We start from the raw sequence: 19,582 nt of genomic DNA, 5'->3' as shown, positions 1-19,582 counted from the left end.
GGAAGGGTCGAAGGTGGTCACGTGGTCAGGGCCACTCAATCCGCTGCTCCGGAACTACTCTGCTGGGACCGGGGGGGGGGGAGGGCTCTGGTACGTAGAGGGACCGGGCTCTGTGGGTTGCCACCTGGCCGGGCTCCTCCCTCGTCTCACCAGGTCTAGGACCTGTGCGCTGCACCAGACTCCCCTGCTCCAAAAATCTCATTCCGACGTGATGGTATCTTGGTGGATACCATGCAGTACCAGTAATTGGTGGCACTGCAGACTTCACTTGCGGCTTGAATGGCCCTCCTAAAAGGCCCTGTTGGGCTTCTTCCTCACGGAAGACGCAGGCTGGGGCGCTAACCCATACTGCTCCCGGGTGCCGTCCCTGTTCCGGCTGTCAACTGACTCTCCAGTGGTCACTAGTCTATTCCTGGTTGTCACGTAGTCTATTCCTATGAGTCACTGGCTAAGCCAGGCTAACCTATAATGAAAAAACATTGCATGGATGCAACTGGGACGTATCCTCAGTGATGTACCCTGGGGTCATAGGATGTTTCGGGATTATATGATCTTGAATAGGTAAACGCGTCATTTCAAAGAGACATATTGACATATACGCATCAATACTTGGGCGTAGTTAACAGGCTATCTGATTTTAATCTGATTTTTTTGTATTTCCTCAGTAAAAGAATATATACTAAATTTAAATAAAAGACTGTGGAAGAAATTGTGGAAATTTATTTGGTGACCCAAATAAAATCTCCTGCGACTCACCTGTGGGTCCCGACCCAGACTTTGGGAAACTGTTCTAATTCACAATGAAAACTAACGTTAAATAAAGTTTGACTGAGCTCCAGCTAAATTGTCAAATATCGCTGCCTGTTCGCCGCCCCAAGCACTTATACCGTAATTTATGTACTCAACTAACTTAACTTCACAAACCTAACCAACTATCCTGTGTGCACAAACTGACTGGTCAGTTAGTCAGAGATGTTTGGTTAATTTTCTTTTTGAAAAGATCCTATATCGATTGGTTTGGGAAGAGGGTTTACTCAGAACAGATTTGAGAACTGAATTGATGTGAACAAACTGAATTTCTAACTTTTGCTGTCAACATGTTTTGCAGTCAACATTACACACAGCACTGAAAGAGGAATTCTTAAATAAACAAAAGTGATGCACGGCTTGTTGACATTTTTTTTTTAATGGAAACCAAAATCAGTCCGGAATGGCATGGCTTGGGGGCCAAAGGGGACTATGGAAAAGCCCTATTAGAGCCATGTTGCATGAAAACATTCCTATTCACAATCATTGCTTTATAATTGCGTTATTTAACAAAAAGACCAGGAACGCAAACTTACTAGTTGAATATTAGTCAACATTACACACAGCACTGAAAGCTATTTATCAGAAATCTTAAATAAACATAAAAAAAACAATCATGTGATATAGAATTTTGAACACAATTTCTGTCACAGTGGAAGGATTTGAATATTTAAACACTACGGTACTTATGACACTGATCAATTGTGCCACATAAACACTGGCTGGAAAATAAAGTTGGACTTTAATTATAGGCACACACTCGTAACAGTAATGTAATAGTAATTGTAATACAAATACTACAGTAATATTAAAATAACATGTAGAAAAACTGTAGAAAAATATTTGTAGAAAAACTGACTGGAGGGGGCTTTAAGACATGGATCAATTATGCCACAGGAACAATGGCTGGAAAATAAAGTTAGAAACAAATAATAATCTGTAAAGGCTGGCCTCCCCAAACTAATGTAATTCTAATTCTAATAAAAACACCCAAATAATACTAAAATAATAGGCATTGCTCTTACCAGGTTTTCTTCGTCAAGGTGTCATGGGGGGGGGGGGGGGGGGGGCAGCCTAATCTATCCTTACCACATGTGTTCCTAGGGTTAGGGAGTTCCTCCTCGCTTGCTTGGGGCACTGACTGGTACAGCTCAGAGGAAGTAGAGCTTGTCTGACAGCTGGATGGATGGTTCTGAGTGCAGGTACTGGCCAGACAGGAAGGCCAGTTTGTGGGCGTACTTGCATGGTGCTGGAACACGAATGGTGCCGGGCCAGTTCCAGTACAAGTGGCACATCTTGAAGGTCAGCCTGGTGTGGGGCCAAGATAACAGTTACAACATCCAATTCCATAAAAACATAATAACAACAACAACAATAATGTCACTTTGCTTATCGGCATACACACCTAGTGCAGTATGACTTAAAACCTTTACCAAAGCAACTGTTCAAATTGGACATACATGACTGTTTTTCCACTGTTTCCACTGTTTTTCCACTGTTCCACTGTTTTCCACTGTATACTCAGTGTATATATATATAAATAAATATGTTTGGTAGATCACTTTGACTTGGTCATTTTAAAAGTAGCTCCCAAGCTGAAAAAGTGTGGGCACCCCTGCTGTAGGCTATGTAAGATGGCTCAGACTGAAAAGTTATTAGTCTGTCTGTCCAGTAACACACGATAACATAGTAAGGGTAACCCAGGTTATTTCTTTTGTTGTGATACATTACAGATGTCGCTCAAAGGCCACACTCGCGTGCTTTACCGACGGGTCCTGAAGGCGTCATGTGCAGGAGGCTGACTGGAGAGGATGATGTGTCTGTCTGCTCTCAACTCTGTGAATCTCGCTTTAATCTTCATAACAGCGGCTCATTACGCGCTGTACACAACGTCCACTAGTTCTACACAAGCACTCGCGGGTCTCTCCTCCTTTTACCGACTCTCTCACTAATCTCACCGCTGTTTACATGCTTTTCCGATCGGCTAGCTAACGCTAACACGCTGGTTATACTTAGCTTAGCTGTTAGCTACTTTAGCTTAGCTCTCTCCCTCTCGGTAAGATTCATGTTCGTTACGCATAGCATTCGTGTATATGGAGGGGGAGTAGTCTCCTGCTAGCCTAGTGTTGATGTCCAGTGTGATGGCAGAGACACTGGGAAATGTGTGTTTATTTGTTGCGTCGCGTGTAACTTTAATTAGACGAGGCATCCCGCAACTTCATTTTAAAAGCACAGCAACGACCAGTGATGGTACCGAACCGTTTTAAATAAAAAGTATTGAAAAAGTATTGAAATTTCAGTATACCGTGCAACCCTACCGGACATAATGGAAATTGCTGGTAAGTCTTGTTGTACAACACTGTAGTGTCTGATAGCAGAGCTAACCAGCAATACTCTGTAATGTACTGTATTTGGAACACATAATCATGACAGCTGCAGTGCCTCGATTCCCGACAGGATCGCTTACTCACTTCCACAAAATTCAATGTCGTAGGACAGAGAGAGCAGCACGTACCAGGGGTAGTCAAACTGACATTTACTGGACTTTGTTTTAATATAGATGTGTTATCAATGCCTTTGCAGTCTGGATATGTCTATTCATTTGCATTACCTTTGTAAGTGGTCTGGTGCGAGGTTTGCTGTGTTGTACACAGAGATGTAGTGTGTAGGAAGTCCACAGCCCTGGCGAATTTGGTGTGCCATCAGGTAGAAGTCCACCCTGAATTGGAAAAAAATAGGGTTTATTGCATACAGGGTGGGACAATTAGACTAACCACCAGCCAAATGCAAACTAAGGTTGGATGTGGCTAGTCAGCCTGTTCTATCAGCCTTTTATACATAGCACGTGTTAATTCTGAGACTTGGCAACCACCTGTGGCCTGCAGACAAGAGATCACTGCCCTGACTACAAAGAGACTATATTGACCACCACTATGACTGACCAGTCTTTGTGAGTGAGGGTGGACTGACCAGTCTTTGTGAGTGAGGGTGTGATACACTAGGACTGACCAGTCTTTGTGAGTGAAGGTGTGATACACTAGGACTGATCAGTCTTTGTGAGTGAGGGTGTAATACACAAGGACTGACCAGTCTTTGTGAGTGAGGGTGTGGTCCACGATCGTCCCAGGTGGAGGGGTGCCAAAGCGGTCCGCAGCACAGGAGTAGAGGGTAGTGGTGATGCGCTTTTGCACCACGATGAAGACCAGCTTGGGCTCATAGTTGGGGAAGGTCTGGAAGCATTTGAGCAGCTGTGGGATCTCATAGAGCTCTATCATCTTCAGCTGGCCGTCCGACACGCCGTCCCGGTACACCACAATCTTTTCTGGTAGGTTGTGGTTCACCTGTACACAAGGAGGCAAAACAATGCCAACAAAAATGATCTAAACTTTGAATGATCTGATTTTTAAATGATCTAGACTTTGCTTACATGAACCATATTGTGATATACATTGTTATCGAGAATAACCCATGATTATTGTGATATTGATTTCCCGTATCGCCCAGCCCCAGTATACCGTTTGTTTTGTTCTCTCTTCTCCCCCGTTTCCCCCCTCCCAAATATAAGATTGTTCAACCCTTGTTTATTGATAGTGCTTAGCTAGACATATTCTCTGTAAAGCCCTCTGAGACATGCTTGTGAATTAGGGCTATACAAATAAACTTTACACTTCACTAAACATACATTTTCTTGTTTTAAAAATTAATCAAAGTTGACACAGTGAGCCTGTGGTCAGTTGTGTTAGAGCTCGCTCAACCCCCCCCCCCCCCCCCCCCCCCCAAATAATTCTAGTCAAATATAAACATCCTTTCAGCATCGGCCTTATACAATTGATCATTCATTTAAGTTTTGTATGATTAATCAATAGTATAGAAAAATAATTACATTTGCAGTTATATTACCCTCCTCCCTCCCACTGGGTATTTTTTATTGAGACAATAAATAAGGTGAGAGGTGGCGTTCAGAGTGGGGAATATGTGGGGGAGAAAGTTGTTAACTTTGATCTTTGACCAAACGGGATAGAGCTGGCTCTACAGGAGTGGGTTTGAACCCCAAGACCATCTCCAAATGGCTGCTGGTCATTTTTACCTCGTGGTATTTCTGCAGTGCGGCCAGTAGGCAGATCCGGAAGCCATTGATGAGCTCCTCAGTGGGTGTCTGGAAAGTCACTCTGGAGTACCACCGGGTCAGCGAGCTGGGAAAGAAAAAGTCCAAACTGAGTTGCAGACTCATTTCTAATCAGTTACTTATCAGCATTTCCTGTAAGAATATTACTGCCATTGCTGGAGAAAATGTGAATTAACAGTCTAATTTAGTTGGATTTCCTGTAAAACACAATAAAGCATAGTCCTAATGTAATGTGCTTATAGGGATGCTCTGATAGATTGGCTAGACTGAATAGATACTGACTTTCTATGTTATTAGATTGGTGGCGTCACAATTACTAAATTATATGATGTAAAAGAAAGTGAGTCAAATTTCTCTCCATACAGTAAAAGATAGAATCTGTTGTACTGGTTGGGGTTACTTGCTGACAAATGTGAAGTGAGCAGGTTTTGCGTCTACATACTGTATGTGTCAGAACTGATTACCTTGGTTGTCCAGTCTGACAGAGGACTGTGATATTTTAACCCACCACATCATGTACAGTAAAGACTAAACCAAGACCAAACTTAAATATTTGGTGAAACCTGACACCTTATGTTGAACAGTTGGGTACTGCACTGGCCTTCTCCCATTGGCTGACATCTGTGCCAGGTGATGTCACAACTATTGGACTCAATAGAGGGTGTATTGGTCCCAAAAATCTAGATCAGTTCATCCCTAGTTCATTATGATTAACTATCCAAGGAAAAGCATTTTATGATCTGCACTTAGACCATGAGTAGACGCAAAACAACAGTTGCTATGACACTGAAAAATTAGCGAAGCTCCACTGCTACAGAAAACTACTAAACATTGACATTGAGTTTACCTGTTGACGCTTGCAACAAAGCCCATGACAGATCGACTCCTCTTGCTGGTGTCGTGGTGGACATCAACTCCAACCACCATCATGTGTTTCTATTGACGTGAAGCAAAGGGTCATTATTTTCCCATGAACTGAAGGAACATCTGTATGAAGACTTTGGGATGTGAGACTGTTCCTTCCAATATGACTTCCCATTTTAACAAGCGGTAATTTACAGTACTTCATTTAGAGTATTACAATACCCGTCTGTCTCACATGCACACCAGTCATTTATAGTACAGTATTGCACCCTATGAAATTCGCCTTTGGTGGCTGTCCTGGCACCATTGTTCCAGGGCCCCCACCTCCTCTCTGTAGGCTGTCTCGTCGCTCCTGGTTCTTGATTATACAGAGGTAGCCTATAACATGTATTACCAGACGCCATAGAGGTTACTGTAAGTGAATAAAATGTCAATTCTGGATGTGAGTCGCCTGTTATCCCGCTCTCTTCCTCCGTTAAAACTGCATGTTTTTGAATGGAGTTTGGTTGAATATTCGCTCCTCCGCTCATCTCGGCTCCCAGACGTTTGGTGAGCGGCGCCAACAGCGCAACTCAACACTGACGCAACTCATGACATTTTTAAAAGTATTGGTACTAAATTAACGTGGTATAGTACCCTTTTTAACGGCAGGGTACCGCAGTACCATTGTAGTACCGGTATACCGTGCATCCCTAGTTGGGATTAGGTGTGTTTTAGATGCAACAAGCTAACACTATTAGCCTTGTCATGTTTGTACCGTACTTTGGTAGCATCAGTATAACGTTAACTGCTACAGTTACAGTGTAAATACTAATGGTGACCCCAAATAGTCGACGATTCGACTATTCGTTCAGAGGAGCCTGATTCGACTGACAATCTCAGTTGAATAGTCGCAAAATGTGGTTATGAAACAAGGATAATTCCATTCTGGCAATATGGGGGTGCTGAATGTCTGATTTTCCATAGAATTGCTTGGTTTCCCCCATATAGATTGTGATACGTAGCCTATTTTAGTATAAGTATCAGCCTATTAATATCATAAAACCAAGTCCCAGTTAAACAAACAAATCAAACAAGCTCATGCCAATGGATTTCTGATTGCCAGATAGTCTTATTAAAAAGTGGAAGAAAAATAGAATAGTTGAATATTCATATTGAACAGCCAAATCAGATTTGACTGACAAATTCTGAGTCAAAGACAGCACTAGTAAACACTATAATTTTCATTGAACAGTGAATCAGGGGAGAGCGCGAACGCAGTCCCCCACTACCACAAATTATGCAATCGAGATTCCCACATTTGGGGAATTCGCACAGGTCAGCACAGCCGGAGTGCAATGGCCGAGCCTCGCCATGGGTGAACCACCTTCATGATCATGGTGTCTCCCTTGCCAGGTAAGTATGAGTTGTACACATCAGACTGAGGGGAGTCACTCACACACACTCCACTCTGGAGGACGGTGCTGATATTATGTATCAAAATTAATCAACTGATCCACAGTCTGTGACATTTGCTCAACCTCATTTTGTTCCCCCCGCTGTTAAAAGAATCACAAAAAGCATGCTATTTCTCTTGAGAAGGTTACATTGTGTTTATTTTATTTTCCCATGATGCAATGCTGCATGGCCATACAGAAGCCAAACATATTTCATCTACACTAGCTCTGAAAAATGCCCAACAGCCCAAGAGCAAAGTGAAAAATGTTCAAACTAAAGCATGCCAGGAATCAGAGGTTGTTTGATCCACATAAAATGGAGGAAAAAAGGTATAAAACAGTACACAGAGCACATGGTCCTTTTGTCTGCTCAAAAGCTTCTTCCTGTTTCCCCACTGCTAGTGGCATCTAACAACCCCCCACTACTGCCACCTACTGTTGGAGTGTAAACTAGTTATTTACACCAGAGGTTACCATCCCAAGTACCCCTCACTGCAGCAGTGTGGAGGAGCTCAACGTGGGCGTAGTCTAACCTCGTTGCCACTTCAGGCGTCAAGATCTGCGATGCTCCGCATCTGCCATGTGAGAGATGCAGAGTTCTCTATCATATAGACTAACTCGCTTTATTCTGAACCGATTTTCATGAAATTTGGTTTGTTATAAACATGTGATATTGAACATGAGACAGGTTACCAGTGCCCTTGTTTGTTTTAGCTTGCACATTTCTGTGTGTGAGTAGGCCTACTTTGAGAGCAATGCAAACCAAAGTCAAATTCCTTGTATGTGTATGGGCAATAAAGCTGATTCTGATTACCGTAAAATACAAATTATTAGCCCGGGCGTTAATTGACAAAATATGTAGCCAGACCCTGCGTCAATATGGGACCTGCGGCAGTTTGGGACCTGCTTTAATTATTTTTGTACAAAAATATTGCTCAGCAAAGATTGTAAATAGTATGAAATTGTTTATTTAAACCATTTATTTTAATGAGTTGGCTACAGCCCCCCACACGATTGCTTGTCTATGGGGAGAGCCGCGCCTCCCTCTCAGCGCAGCAGAGCACATTGCATGCCAGTTCTGGCCTGTACATGAAATCAAATAAAATTTGAGCTGAACTGTGACCTACCGGTATTTACCACTAAACTTTCTCCGCTGAAGGTGAGAGAACATGATCATCATGTGAGCAGATTATTTGTTGCATGCGCTGCCTCCTCCGCTGGCTGCATGCGCTGCCTCCTCCGCTGCAGTGTGCGGTGAAATACCAATTAGAAGCCGACTTCTATGCCCGCTGGCAGGGAAACATACCATAGGCACATTTCTCAAAATAATTATTACACCAGAGATGTCGGTTTTAGTGTATAAAAATCTTCAGGAAATGCCTACACAATTTTCAGAATCATCAGATGTTGACGGAAAACGAATTTTGATCAGCAAGTTTCGGGCATGTGTTTTTTTCCCTCGTTGTTCCCGTTTCCTCGTTGTTCATCTTCTTCATCCGATTTTTCTTCTTCGTTGTGTTTGGGAGATGCATTCAACAGGATGTCGCAAAGGTAAAAAGAAAACATTGAAAAAACTAACCGGGCGTCAAATTGGGACCTGCTTTTATGTACAAAATATGTATCCAGACCCCGCTTATATATGGGACCCGCGGCAATTTGGAAGTCGGCTTCTAATTGGTATTTTACGGTAATACTTATTGGAATTAAATTCAGTTACTGGGGTGGATATAATTAGCTCTATGCTAAATTATAGCACCTTATATTTATAACAGATAGCTTGGAATATACATCTACATTCTGTGAATACTAGGGATGCACGATAATTATCGGACCGATAAATTATCGGCCGATATGGCCATTTTGCGTTATTATGTATTCTTCCGATAATGGCCTTTTTCCGATAAATTAATGGAGTTATTGAAGATAACTGAGGTTCAGGAACATGAGACCACACCATTGTCACTCATCACCACGTAAATGTAATCACCTGTACCTCCTCCAATCCATTCACCTGGGCTCAATCAACCCAATCTACTGTAGCCTATATATAACGCCACAATCCCACCAAACCCTGTTTGCATCAGATGTAACAACCCTCCCGCCCAACCCTATTTTAATCCATTACGGGCAGCACGTGCAGAGTTGCATGTTCTCCTCGTGCTGCGTGGGTTTTCCCCGGGTACTCCGGTTTCCTCCCACAACAATTCTAAAACATGTTAGCTAGGGCCACTGTTGGCATCTGCATAACCTTGAATCTCTATCCTCTGCCCACAGGAACCACGGGGGGGGCTGATGGAGCCGGGACTCCATCCCTGTGAAGCCGCGCTCCACACGTAAGAGGCGCTTCACCGGAGACGTTACCCCCACCCTGAGTCTCGACCCCCCCGGGTTCCTGACTAGTCGAACATCATCAACATCATCCGCACCCCGACCCCATTACGACTTGCACCCAAACACTCAAACTACAATAAATTAATTTTGTTTCGAACTATGGTGTGGTCTGTGTTAGTGAAACAGCCCATAATCAGGCTTTGTTTTTTGCCTCAGATCGGAGCTATCGTTGTCGCACGCTTGTGACATGACAGCTGCGACGGCCGAACATGGCTGCTGCCATTCAGTATGTTGCCGTTTTTCACAGTTTAGATGATCACAGCTATTGTAATTTGCAATCCATGTCCCGCACGGGTTCCGAGAGGAGGGCAAACATTTATTACGTTAAACCAAAGCTGGCGATGATGCAGCGGAATTGTTTGTTTACGTTAGCTTAGCGAGTGTTAGCGTTAGCTCGTAGCGCGGCCTACACTTCAGGCTCGCCCGCTTGGCAGACACACTGTCACTGCTTGTGATCAAACAGCCCCGTAAAAGCACTTCATACTCACAGAGCTGGTGTAAACATATAGAAACTAATGGAAACCCCTTTACCTGAAATGAAACATCCAGGGATTGTGTATTTAACTCCAAAAAAACAACACGCTAATGTTAAGCTAACCGCGCTAGCCGGGAGTCCCACTATAACAAAGGGACTTTGGAGCTGGACAGAGCCATCTAACAGAGCCAAAACAAAGGTGCAGTCGCGCACATTAGGCTACATAAAAAGCATCAGTCAACATAACATGACAATAAGAGCCTAAATTATTATGCCTTTTGTCATTGTGTTTTATCTGCAGACTAAAGCTGTGTTCACACCGAGATATTTATTTTTCGCTCTGTCGCTCAAGTCAACCCTTTGGAATCGCTCTGTCGCTCTGTTTAAATCGCTCATCAACAGGCACACGAAATGACGGACATGTGGGGGATATAACGTTACGCAATGTCATGCTGTTTGTCCACTACGAGCCACCGTCATTGTTTACAAGCTAAGCCTATCAGCGTGCTCCTAATGCGAGCTGCATACCGGTAGTACAGACTTCACTTCATGTCAGCTGTCAGCCTGTCAATGAGCTGTCAATGCGGTTTGTTGCAACACAATAAACCAGCGGTTTGTTCCAAGCCAGAGTGATCCTTGACTCGCTCTCACACGGCAGCCAATCAGCGTTGAACAGCGAGCGACTGATGCCAGCGTATTTTCGCTCGAGTTGGAATATTTCATCTTGAGCGACGAGCGTATTTTCTCCCTATCGCTCTGTCTCTGCCGCTCGGACGCCCAGCGATTATTCTCCCAGGCGAATATACGCTCAATCGCTCGTTTGCATTGACTTTGTATGTAAACTCGACGCCAGCGACAAACTTTAATAGGTCGGTGTGAACGCACCTTAAGCAGGCATTCACTGGGTTTCCATCCAAATGTATCGCAACTTTTAATGGAATTTTCAGAAAGTCGTCAAAAGAAAATGCGAAATAATCTGCATTTCCATCCACTGCTATTTTGCGAATTATAGAGCTGACAATCACCTCGTGTTTGAGGCTGTCTGAGCTGCTGATCAGCTGCTAGACCCGATATACAGCTCTATTAAACACATCTAACGTTATTCATTTAAAGTTTCTTGATGATCTACAAGTAGACAAAGGTACCATAACGCCATTTCTGGATTACAAATTCTGAGTCAAAGACAGCCCTATTAAATACTATACTTTTCATTGAACAGTGAATCAGGGGAGAGCGCGAACGCAGTCCCCCACTACCACAAATTATGCAATCGAGATTCCCACATTTGGGGAATTCGCACAGGTCAGCACAGCCGGAGTGCAATGGCCGAGCCTCGCCATGGGTGAACCACCTTCATGATCATGGTGTCTCCCTTGCCAGGTAAGTATGAGTTGTACACATCAGACTGAGGGGAGTCACTCACACACACTCCACTCTGGAGGACGGTGCTGATATTATGTATCAAAATTAATCAACTGATCCACAGTCTGTGACATTTGCTCAACCTCATTTTGTTCCCCCCGCTGTTAAAAGAATCACAAAAAGCATGCTATTTCTCTTGAGAAGGTTACATTGTGTTTATTTTATTTTCCCATGATGCAATGCTGCATGGCCATACAGAAGCCAAACATATTTCATCTACACTAGCTCTGAAAAATGCCCAACAGCCCAAGAGCAAAGTGAAAAATGTTCAAACTAAAGCATGCCAGGAATCAGAGGTTGTTTGATCCACATAAAATGGAGGAAAAAAGGTATAAAACAATACACAGAGCACATGGTCCTTTTGTCTGCTCAAAAGCTTCTTCCTGTTTCCCCACTGCTAGTGGCATCTAACAACCCCCCACTACTGCCACCTACTGTTGGAGTGTAAACTAGTTATTTACACCAGAGGTTACCATCCCAAGTACCCCTCACTGCAGTGTGGAGGAGCTCAACGTGGGCGTAGTCTAACCTCGTTGCCACTTCAGGCGTCAAGATCTGCGATGCTCCGCATCTGTCATGTGAGAGATGCAGAGTTCTCTATCATATAGACTAACTCGCTTTATTCTGAACCGATTTTCATGAAATTTGGTTTGTTATAAACATGAGATATTGAACATAAGACAGGTTACCAGTGCCCTTGTTTGTTTTAGCTTGCACATTTCTGTGTGTGAGTAGGCCTACTTTGAGAGCAATGCAAACCAAAGTCAAATTCCTTGTATGTGTATGGGCAATAAAGCTGATTCTGATTAATACTTATTGGAATTAAATTCAGTTACTGGGGTGGATATAATTAGCTCTATGCTAAATTATAGCACCTTATATTTATAACAGATAGCTTGGAATAGAATGTAGATGTATATTCCATAACAAACCAAATTTCATGAAAATCGGTTCAGAATAAAGCGAGTTAGTCTATTTTATAGAGAACTCTGCATCTCTCACATGGCAGATGCGGAGCATCGCAGATCTTGACGCCTGAAGTGGCAACGAGGTTAGACTACGCCCACGTTGAGCTCCTCCACACTGCTGCAGTGAGGGGTACTTGGGATGGTAACCTCTGGTGTAAATAACTAGTTTACACTCCAACAGTAGGTGGCAGTAGTGGGGGGTTGTTAGATGCCACTAGCAGTGGGAAAACAGGAAGAAGCTTTTGAGCAGACAAAAGGACCATGTGCTCTGTGTATTGTTTTATACCTTTTTTCCTCCATTTTATGTGGATCAAACAACCTCTGATTCCTGGCATGCTTTAGTTTGAACATTTTTCACTTTGCTCTTGGGCTGTTGGGCATTTTTCAGAGCTAGTGTAGATGAAATATGTTTGGCTTCTGTATGGCCATGCAGCATTGCATCATGGGAAAATAAAATAAACACAATGTAACCTTCTCAAGAGAAATAGCATGCTTTTTGTGATTCTTTTAACAGCGGGGGGAACAAAATGAGGTTGAGCAAATGTCACAGACTGTGGATCAGTTGATTAATTTTGAAACATAATATCAGCACCGTCCTCCAGAGTGGAGTGTGTGTGAGTGACTCCCCTCAGTCTGATGTGTACAACTCATACTTACCTGGCAAGGGAGACACCATGATCATGAAGGTGGTTCACCCATGGCGAGGCTCGGCCATTGCACTCCGGCTGTGCTGACCTGTGCGAATTCCCCAAATGTGGGAATCTCGATTGCATAATTTGTGGTAGTGGGGGACTGCGTTCGCGCTCTCCCCTGATTCACTGTTCAATGAAAATTATAGTATTTACTAGTGCTGTCTTTGACTCAGAATTTGTAATCCAGAAATGGCGTTATGGTACCTTTGTCTACTTGTAGATTATCAAGAAACTTTAAATGAATAACGTTAGATGTGTTTAATAGAGCTGTATATCGGGTCTAGCAGCTGATCAGCAGCTCAGACAGCCTCAAACACGAGGTGATTGTCAGCTCTATAATTCGCAAAATAGCAGTGGATGGAAACGCAGATTATTTCGCATTTTCTTTTGACGACTTTCTGAAAATTCCATTAAAAGTTGCGATACATTTGGATGGAAACCCAGTGAATGCCTGCTTAGTCTGCAGATAAAACACAATGACAAAAGGCATAATAATTTAGGCTCTTATTGTCATGTTATGTTGACTGATGCTTTTTATGTAGCCTAATGTGCACGACTGCACCTTTGTTTTGGCTCTGTTAGATGGCTCTGTCCAGCTCCAAAGTCCCTTTGTTATAGTGGGACTCCCGGCTAGCGCGGTTAGCTTAACATTAGCGTGTTGTTTTTTTGGAGTTAAATACACAATCCCTGGATGTTTCATTTCAGATAAAGGGGTTTCCATTAGTTTCTATATGTTTACACCAGCTCTGTGAGTATGAAGTGCTTTTACGGGGCTGTTTGATCACAAGCAGTGACAGTGTGTCTGCCAAGCGGGCGAGCCTGAAGTGTAGGCCGCGCTACGAGCTAACGCTAACACTCGCTAAGCTAACGTAAACAAACAATTCCGCTGCATCATCGCCAGCTTTGGTTTAACGTAATAAATGTTTGCCCTCCTCTCGGAACCCGTGCGGGACATGGATTGCAAATTACAATAGCTGTGATCATCTAAACTGTGAAAAACGGCAACATACTGAATGGCAGCAGCCATGTTTGGCCGTCGCAGCTGTGATGTCACAAGCGTGCGACAACGATAGCTCCGATCTGAGGCAAAAAACAAAGCCTGATTATGGGCTGTTAATTTATCGGAAAAAGGCCATTATCGGAAGAATAAATAATAACGCAAAATGGCCATATCGGCCGATAATTTATCGGTCCGATAATTATCGTGCATCCCTAGTATTCACAGAATGTAGATGTATATTCCAAGCTATCTGTTATAAATATAAGGTGCTATAATTTAGCATAGAGCTAATTATATCCACCCCAGTAACTGAATTTAATTCCAATAAGTATTACCGTAAAATACCAATTAGAAGCCGACTTCCAAATTGCCGCGAGTCCCATATATAAGCGGGGTCTGGATACATATTTTGTACATAAAAGCAGGTCCCAATTTGACGCCCGGTTAGTTTTTTCAATGTTTTCTTTTTACCTTTGCGACATCCTGTTGAATGCATCTCCCAAACACAACGAAGAAGAAAAATCGTATGAAGAAGATGAACAACGAGGAAACGGGAACAACGAGGGAAAAAAACACATGCCCGAAACTTGCTGATCAAAATTCGTTTTCCGTCAACATCTGATGATTCTGAAAATTGTGTAGGCATTTCCTGAAGATTTTTATACACTAAAACCGACATCTCTGGTGTAATAATTATTTTGAGAAATGTGCCTATGGTATGTTTCCCTGCCAGCGGGCATAGAAGTCGGCTTCTAATTGGTATTTCACCGCACACTGCAGCGGAGGAGGCAGCGCATGCAGCCAGCGGAGGAGGCAGCGCATGCAACAAATAATCTGCTCACATGATGATCATGTTCTCTCACCTTCAGCGGAGAAAGTTTAGTGGTAAATACCGGTAGGTCACAGTTCAGCTCAAATTTTATTTGATTTCATGTACAGGCCAGAACTGGCATGCAATGTGCTCTGCTGCGCTGAGAGGGAGGCGCGGCTCTCCCCATAGACAAGCAATCGTGTGGGGGGCTGTAGCCAACTCATTAAAATAAATGGTTTAAATAAACAATTTCATACTATTTACAATCTTTGCTGAGCAATATTTTTGTACAAAAATAATTAAAGCAGGTCCCAAACTGCCGCAGGTCCCATATTGACGCAGGGTCTGGCTACATATTTTGTCAATTAACGCCCGGGCTAATAATTTGTATTTTACGGTAATCAGAATCAGCTTTATTGCCCATACACATACAAGGAATTTGACTTTGGTTTGCATTGCTCTCAAAGTAGGCCTACTCACACACAGAAATGTGCAAGCTAAAACAAACAAGGGCACTGGTAACCTGTCTCATGTTCAATATCTCATGTTTATAACAAACCAAATTTCATGAAAATCGGTTCAGAATAAAGCGAGTTAGTCTATATGATAGAGAACTCTGCATCTCTCACATGGCAGATGTGGAGCATCACAGATCTTGACGCCTGAAGTGGCAACGAGGTTAGACTACGCCCACGTTGAGCTCCTCCACACTGCAGTGAGGGGTACTTGGGATGGTAACCTCTGGTGTAAATAACTAGTTTACACTCCAACAGTAGGTGGCAGTAGTGGGGGGTTGTTAGATGCCACTAGCAGTGGGGAAACAGGAAGAAGCTTTTGAGCAGACAAAAGGACCATGTGCTCTGTGTACTGTTTTATACCTTTTTTCCTCCATTTTATGTGGATCAAACAACCTCTGATTCCTGGCATGCTTTAGTTTGAACATTTTTCACTTTGCTCTTGGGCTGTTGGGCATTTTTCAGAGCTAGTGTAGATGAAATATGTTTGGCTTCTGTATGGCCATGCAGCATTGCATCATGGGAAAATAAAATAAACACAATGTAACCTTCTCAAGAGAAATAGCATGCTTTTTGTGATTCTTTTAACAGCGGGGGGAACAAAATGAGGTTGAGCAAATGTCACAGACTGTGGATCAGTTGATTAATTTTGATACATAATATCAGCACCGTCCTCCAGAGTGGAGTGTGTGTGAGTGACTCCCCTCAGTCTGATGTGTACAATTCATACTTACCTGGCAAGGGAGACACCATGATCATGAAGGTGGTTCACCCATGGCGAGGCTCGGCCATTGCACTCCGGCTGTGCTGACCTGTGCGAATTCCCCAAATGTGGGAATCTCGATTGCATAATTTGTGGTAGTGGGGGACTGCGTTCGCGCTCTCCCCTGATTCACTGTTCAATGAAAATTATAGTATTTACTAGGGCTGTCTTTGACTCAGAATTTGTAATCCAGAAATGGCGTTATGGTACCTTTGTCTACTTGTAGATCATCAAGAAACTTTAAATGAATAACGTTAGATGTGTTTAACACATTGACTGCCAGCCGTTTTTTTCTTGCTGTAGATAGCTTCTGCCAGGGTTTTTTTTGAGGATTCTAGGCTCATTTTACAAGAGCCGAGGTTTCTCTTCTGTTACGACTTCGTGAACACCAATCATCTAAAAATAACTAATAGAATGTGTGCTTTCTCTGTCTAAAAGAGTTAGTTTGTAGAGTTAGTAGTTATGTAAGCATTAGCAATTGAATACAGCATGGTTTCAGCATCAGAAAAAATATTTAGAGATAAACGGCTTTTTGTGAAACAGTCACTTTAACCATTCATTTTTGGCATCAGTAAGACCTACACAATAGTTTTGAACAGTAATTTCCTCCATAACAGCAGTAAACTTCCCTCTGCTCAACTCCTCCCTCCTGTGGGCGTTATTTTTGGGTGCAGCGCCCTGTCACAAGCACTTTCCTACCTTTGCAAATGCACTTTCTCATACTCTCGACCTCTCAAATAAATTTCTGAATAGAAATTAAATTACTCTAAATTATAGCGAAAAAGAAACAAAAAAGAATGGGTTGAAAATCCCATTCTAAAAGCCTTTTAGAATGGGATTTGTTTCCAATTTGGTGTCGGACTAGGGGGCAGTCCCCGCTTGTCACCATTGCTTTGCTGCTGCTGTGCGGGTGTGTGCCTGTCTGTGCGGCCGCTCTTTGAGGAAGTCTGGTTGGACTCGCTCGCGTCTTGGAGTTTTGGTTGAGGGCTTTGATGAAGCTTTTGCGATTCTGGTCATATTATGCTGCGTGTTTCAAAGTGTGTCCCACCCGCAATCCACTATGCAAATCTGCAATCCCGCACCGCCAGCAATCAGAGCGAAAATGAAAGCGCCTCCGCCAATCCACCTTCATGAGAATGGCTTCAGTCACACTGCTTTTTGCTTGCCTTCCTCCTTCCTTGTCGCCACTTAGTGGGTCGGTGGAATGGGTTGTACACGTTGTACACGTCCAATACCTATATAAGAGATGTAAAAGGCTTAGATGCACAACCTACCGTCAAAAAAAAAAAAATCGATTTTTTTGACGAGTACACTCGTCGCTGGCAGTTAACAGCTGGATTGTGTTTGACGAGTACACTCGTCGCTGGCAATTAAGGTGTTAATAGAGCTGTATATCGGGTCTAGCAGCTGATCAGCAGCTCAGACAGCCTCAAACACGAGGTGATTGACAGCTCTATAATTCGCAAAATAGCAGTGGATGGAAACGCAGATTATTTCGCATTTTCTTTTGACGACTTTCTGAAAATTCCATTAAAAGTTGCGATACATTTGGATGGAAACCCAGTGAATGCCTGCTTAGTCTGCACATAAAACACAATGACAAAAGGCATAATAATTTAGGCTCTTATTGTCATGTTATGTTGACTGATGCTTTTTATGTAGCCTAATGTGCGCGACTGCACCTTTGTTTTGGCTCTGTTAAATGGCTCTGTCCAGCTCCAAAGTCCCTTTGTTATAGTGGGACTCCCGGCTAGCGCGGTTAGCTTAACATTAGCGTGTTGTTTTTTTGGAGTTAAATACACAATCCCTGGATGTTTCATTTCAGATAAAGGGGTTTCCATTAGTTTCTATATGTTTACACCAGCTCTGTGAGTATGAAGTGCTTTTACGGGGCTGTTTGATCACAAGCAGTGACAGTGTGTCTGCCAAGCGGGCGAGCCTGAAGTGTAGGCCGCGCTACGAGCTAACGCTAACACTCGCTAAGCTAACGTAAACAAACAATTCCGCTGCATCATCGCCAGCTTTGGTTTAACGTAATAAATGTTTGCTCTCCTCTCGGAACCTGTGCGGGACATGGATTGCAAATTACAATAGCTGTGATCATCTAAACTGTGAAAAACGGCAACATACTGAATGGCAGCAGCCATGTTTGGCCGTCGCAGCTGTGATGTCACAAGCGTGCGACAACGATAGCTCCGATCTGAAGCAAAAAACAAAGCCTGATTATGGGCTGTTAATTTATCGGAAAAAGGCCATTATCGGAAGAATAAATAATAACGCAAAATGGCATATCGGCCGATAATTTATCGGTCCGATAATTATCGTGCATCCCTACGTAAAAGCACTTCATACTCACAGAGCTGGTGTAAACATATAGAAACTAATGGAAACCCCTTTACCTGAAATGAAACATCCAGGGATTGTGTATTTAACTCCAAAAAACAACACGCTAATGTTAAGCTAACCGCGCTAGCCGGGAGTCCCACTATAACAAAGGGACTTTGGAGCTGGACAGAGCCATTTAACAGAGCCAAAACAAAGGTGCAGTCGCGCACATTAGGCTACATAAAAAGCATCAGTCAACATAACATGACAATAAGAGCCTAAATTATTATGCCTTTTGTCATTGTGTTTTATCTGCAGACTAAGCAGGCATTCACTGGGTTTCCATCCAAATGTATCGCAACTTTTAATGGAATTTTCAGAAAGTCGTCAAAAGAAAATGCGAAATAATCTGCGTTTCCATCCACTGCTATTTTGCGAATTATAGAGCTGTCAATCACCTCGTGTTTGAGGCTGTCTGAGCTGCTGATCAGCTGCTAGACCCGATATACAGCTCTATTAAACACATCTAACGTTATTCATTTAAAGTTTCTTGATGATCTAATTTTCATTGAACAGTGAATCAGGGGAGAGCGCGAACGCAGTCCCCCACTACCACAAATTATGCAATCGAGATTCCCACATTTGAGGAATTCGCACAGGTCAGCACAGCCGGAGTGCAATGGCCGAGCCTCGCCATGGGTGAACCACCTTCATGATCATGGTGTCTCCCTTGCCAGGTAAGTATGAGTTGTACACATCAGACTGAGGGGAGTCACTCACACACACTCCACTCTGGAGGACGGTTCTGATATTATGTATCAAAATTAATCAACTGATCCACAGTCTGTGACATTTGCTCAACCTCATTTTGTTCCCCCCGCTGTTAAAAGAATCACAAAAAGCATGCTATTTCTCTTGAGAAGGTTACATTGTGTTTATTTTATTTTCCCATGATGCAATGCTGCATGGCCATACAGAAGCCAAACA

The 19,582-nt window shown here is 43.0% G+C and overlaps 1 protein-coding gene across 1 annotated transcript in view; it reads right to left on the bottom strand.

The window, feature by feature from the left end:
• Positions 1–1,958: 1,958 nt before the first annotated feature.
• The window catches only part of LOC310783763 (piwi-like protein 2), a gene marked incomplete at both ends in the record, with an annotated part of 43,373 nt that continues 25,749 nt past the window's right edge, over positions 1,959–19,582 (bottom strand). The window contains 5 exons of the mRNA XM_083644669.1: positions 1,959–2,115; positions 3,419–3,526; positions 3,895–4,148; positions 4,895–5,000; positions 5,781–5,869. Coding sequence (XP_083500795.1) covers positions 1,959–2,115; positions 3,419–3,526; positions 3,895–4,148; positions 4,895–5,000; positions 5,781–5,869 — 714 coding nt within the window. The remainder of the gene's footprint in view (positions 2,116–3,418; positions 3,527–3,894; positions 4,149–4,894; positions 5,001–5,780; positions 5,870–19,582) is intronic.

The sequence above is a fragment of the Poromitra crassiceps genome, assembly GCF_964638095.1.
Source record: "Poromitra crassiceps genome assembly, chromosome: 10".
NCBI classification, from domain to species: Eukaryota; Metazoa; Chordata; class Actinopteri; order Beryciformes; family Melamphaidae; genus Poromitra; species Poromitra crassiceps.
The sequence above is the reverse complement of the archived record's forward strand: the minus strand, read 5'-3'. Positions and strand labels throughout refer to the sequence as shown.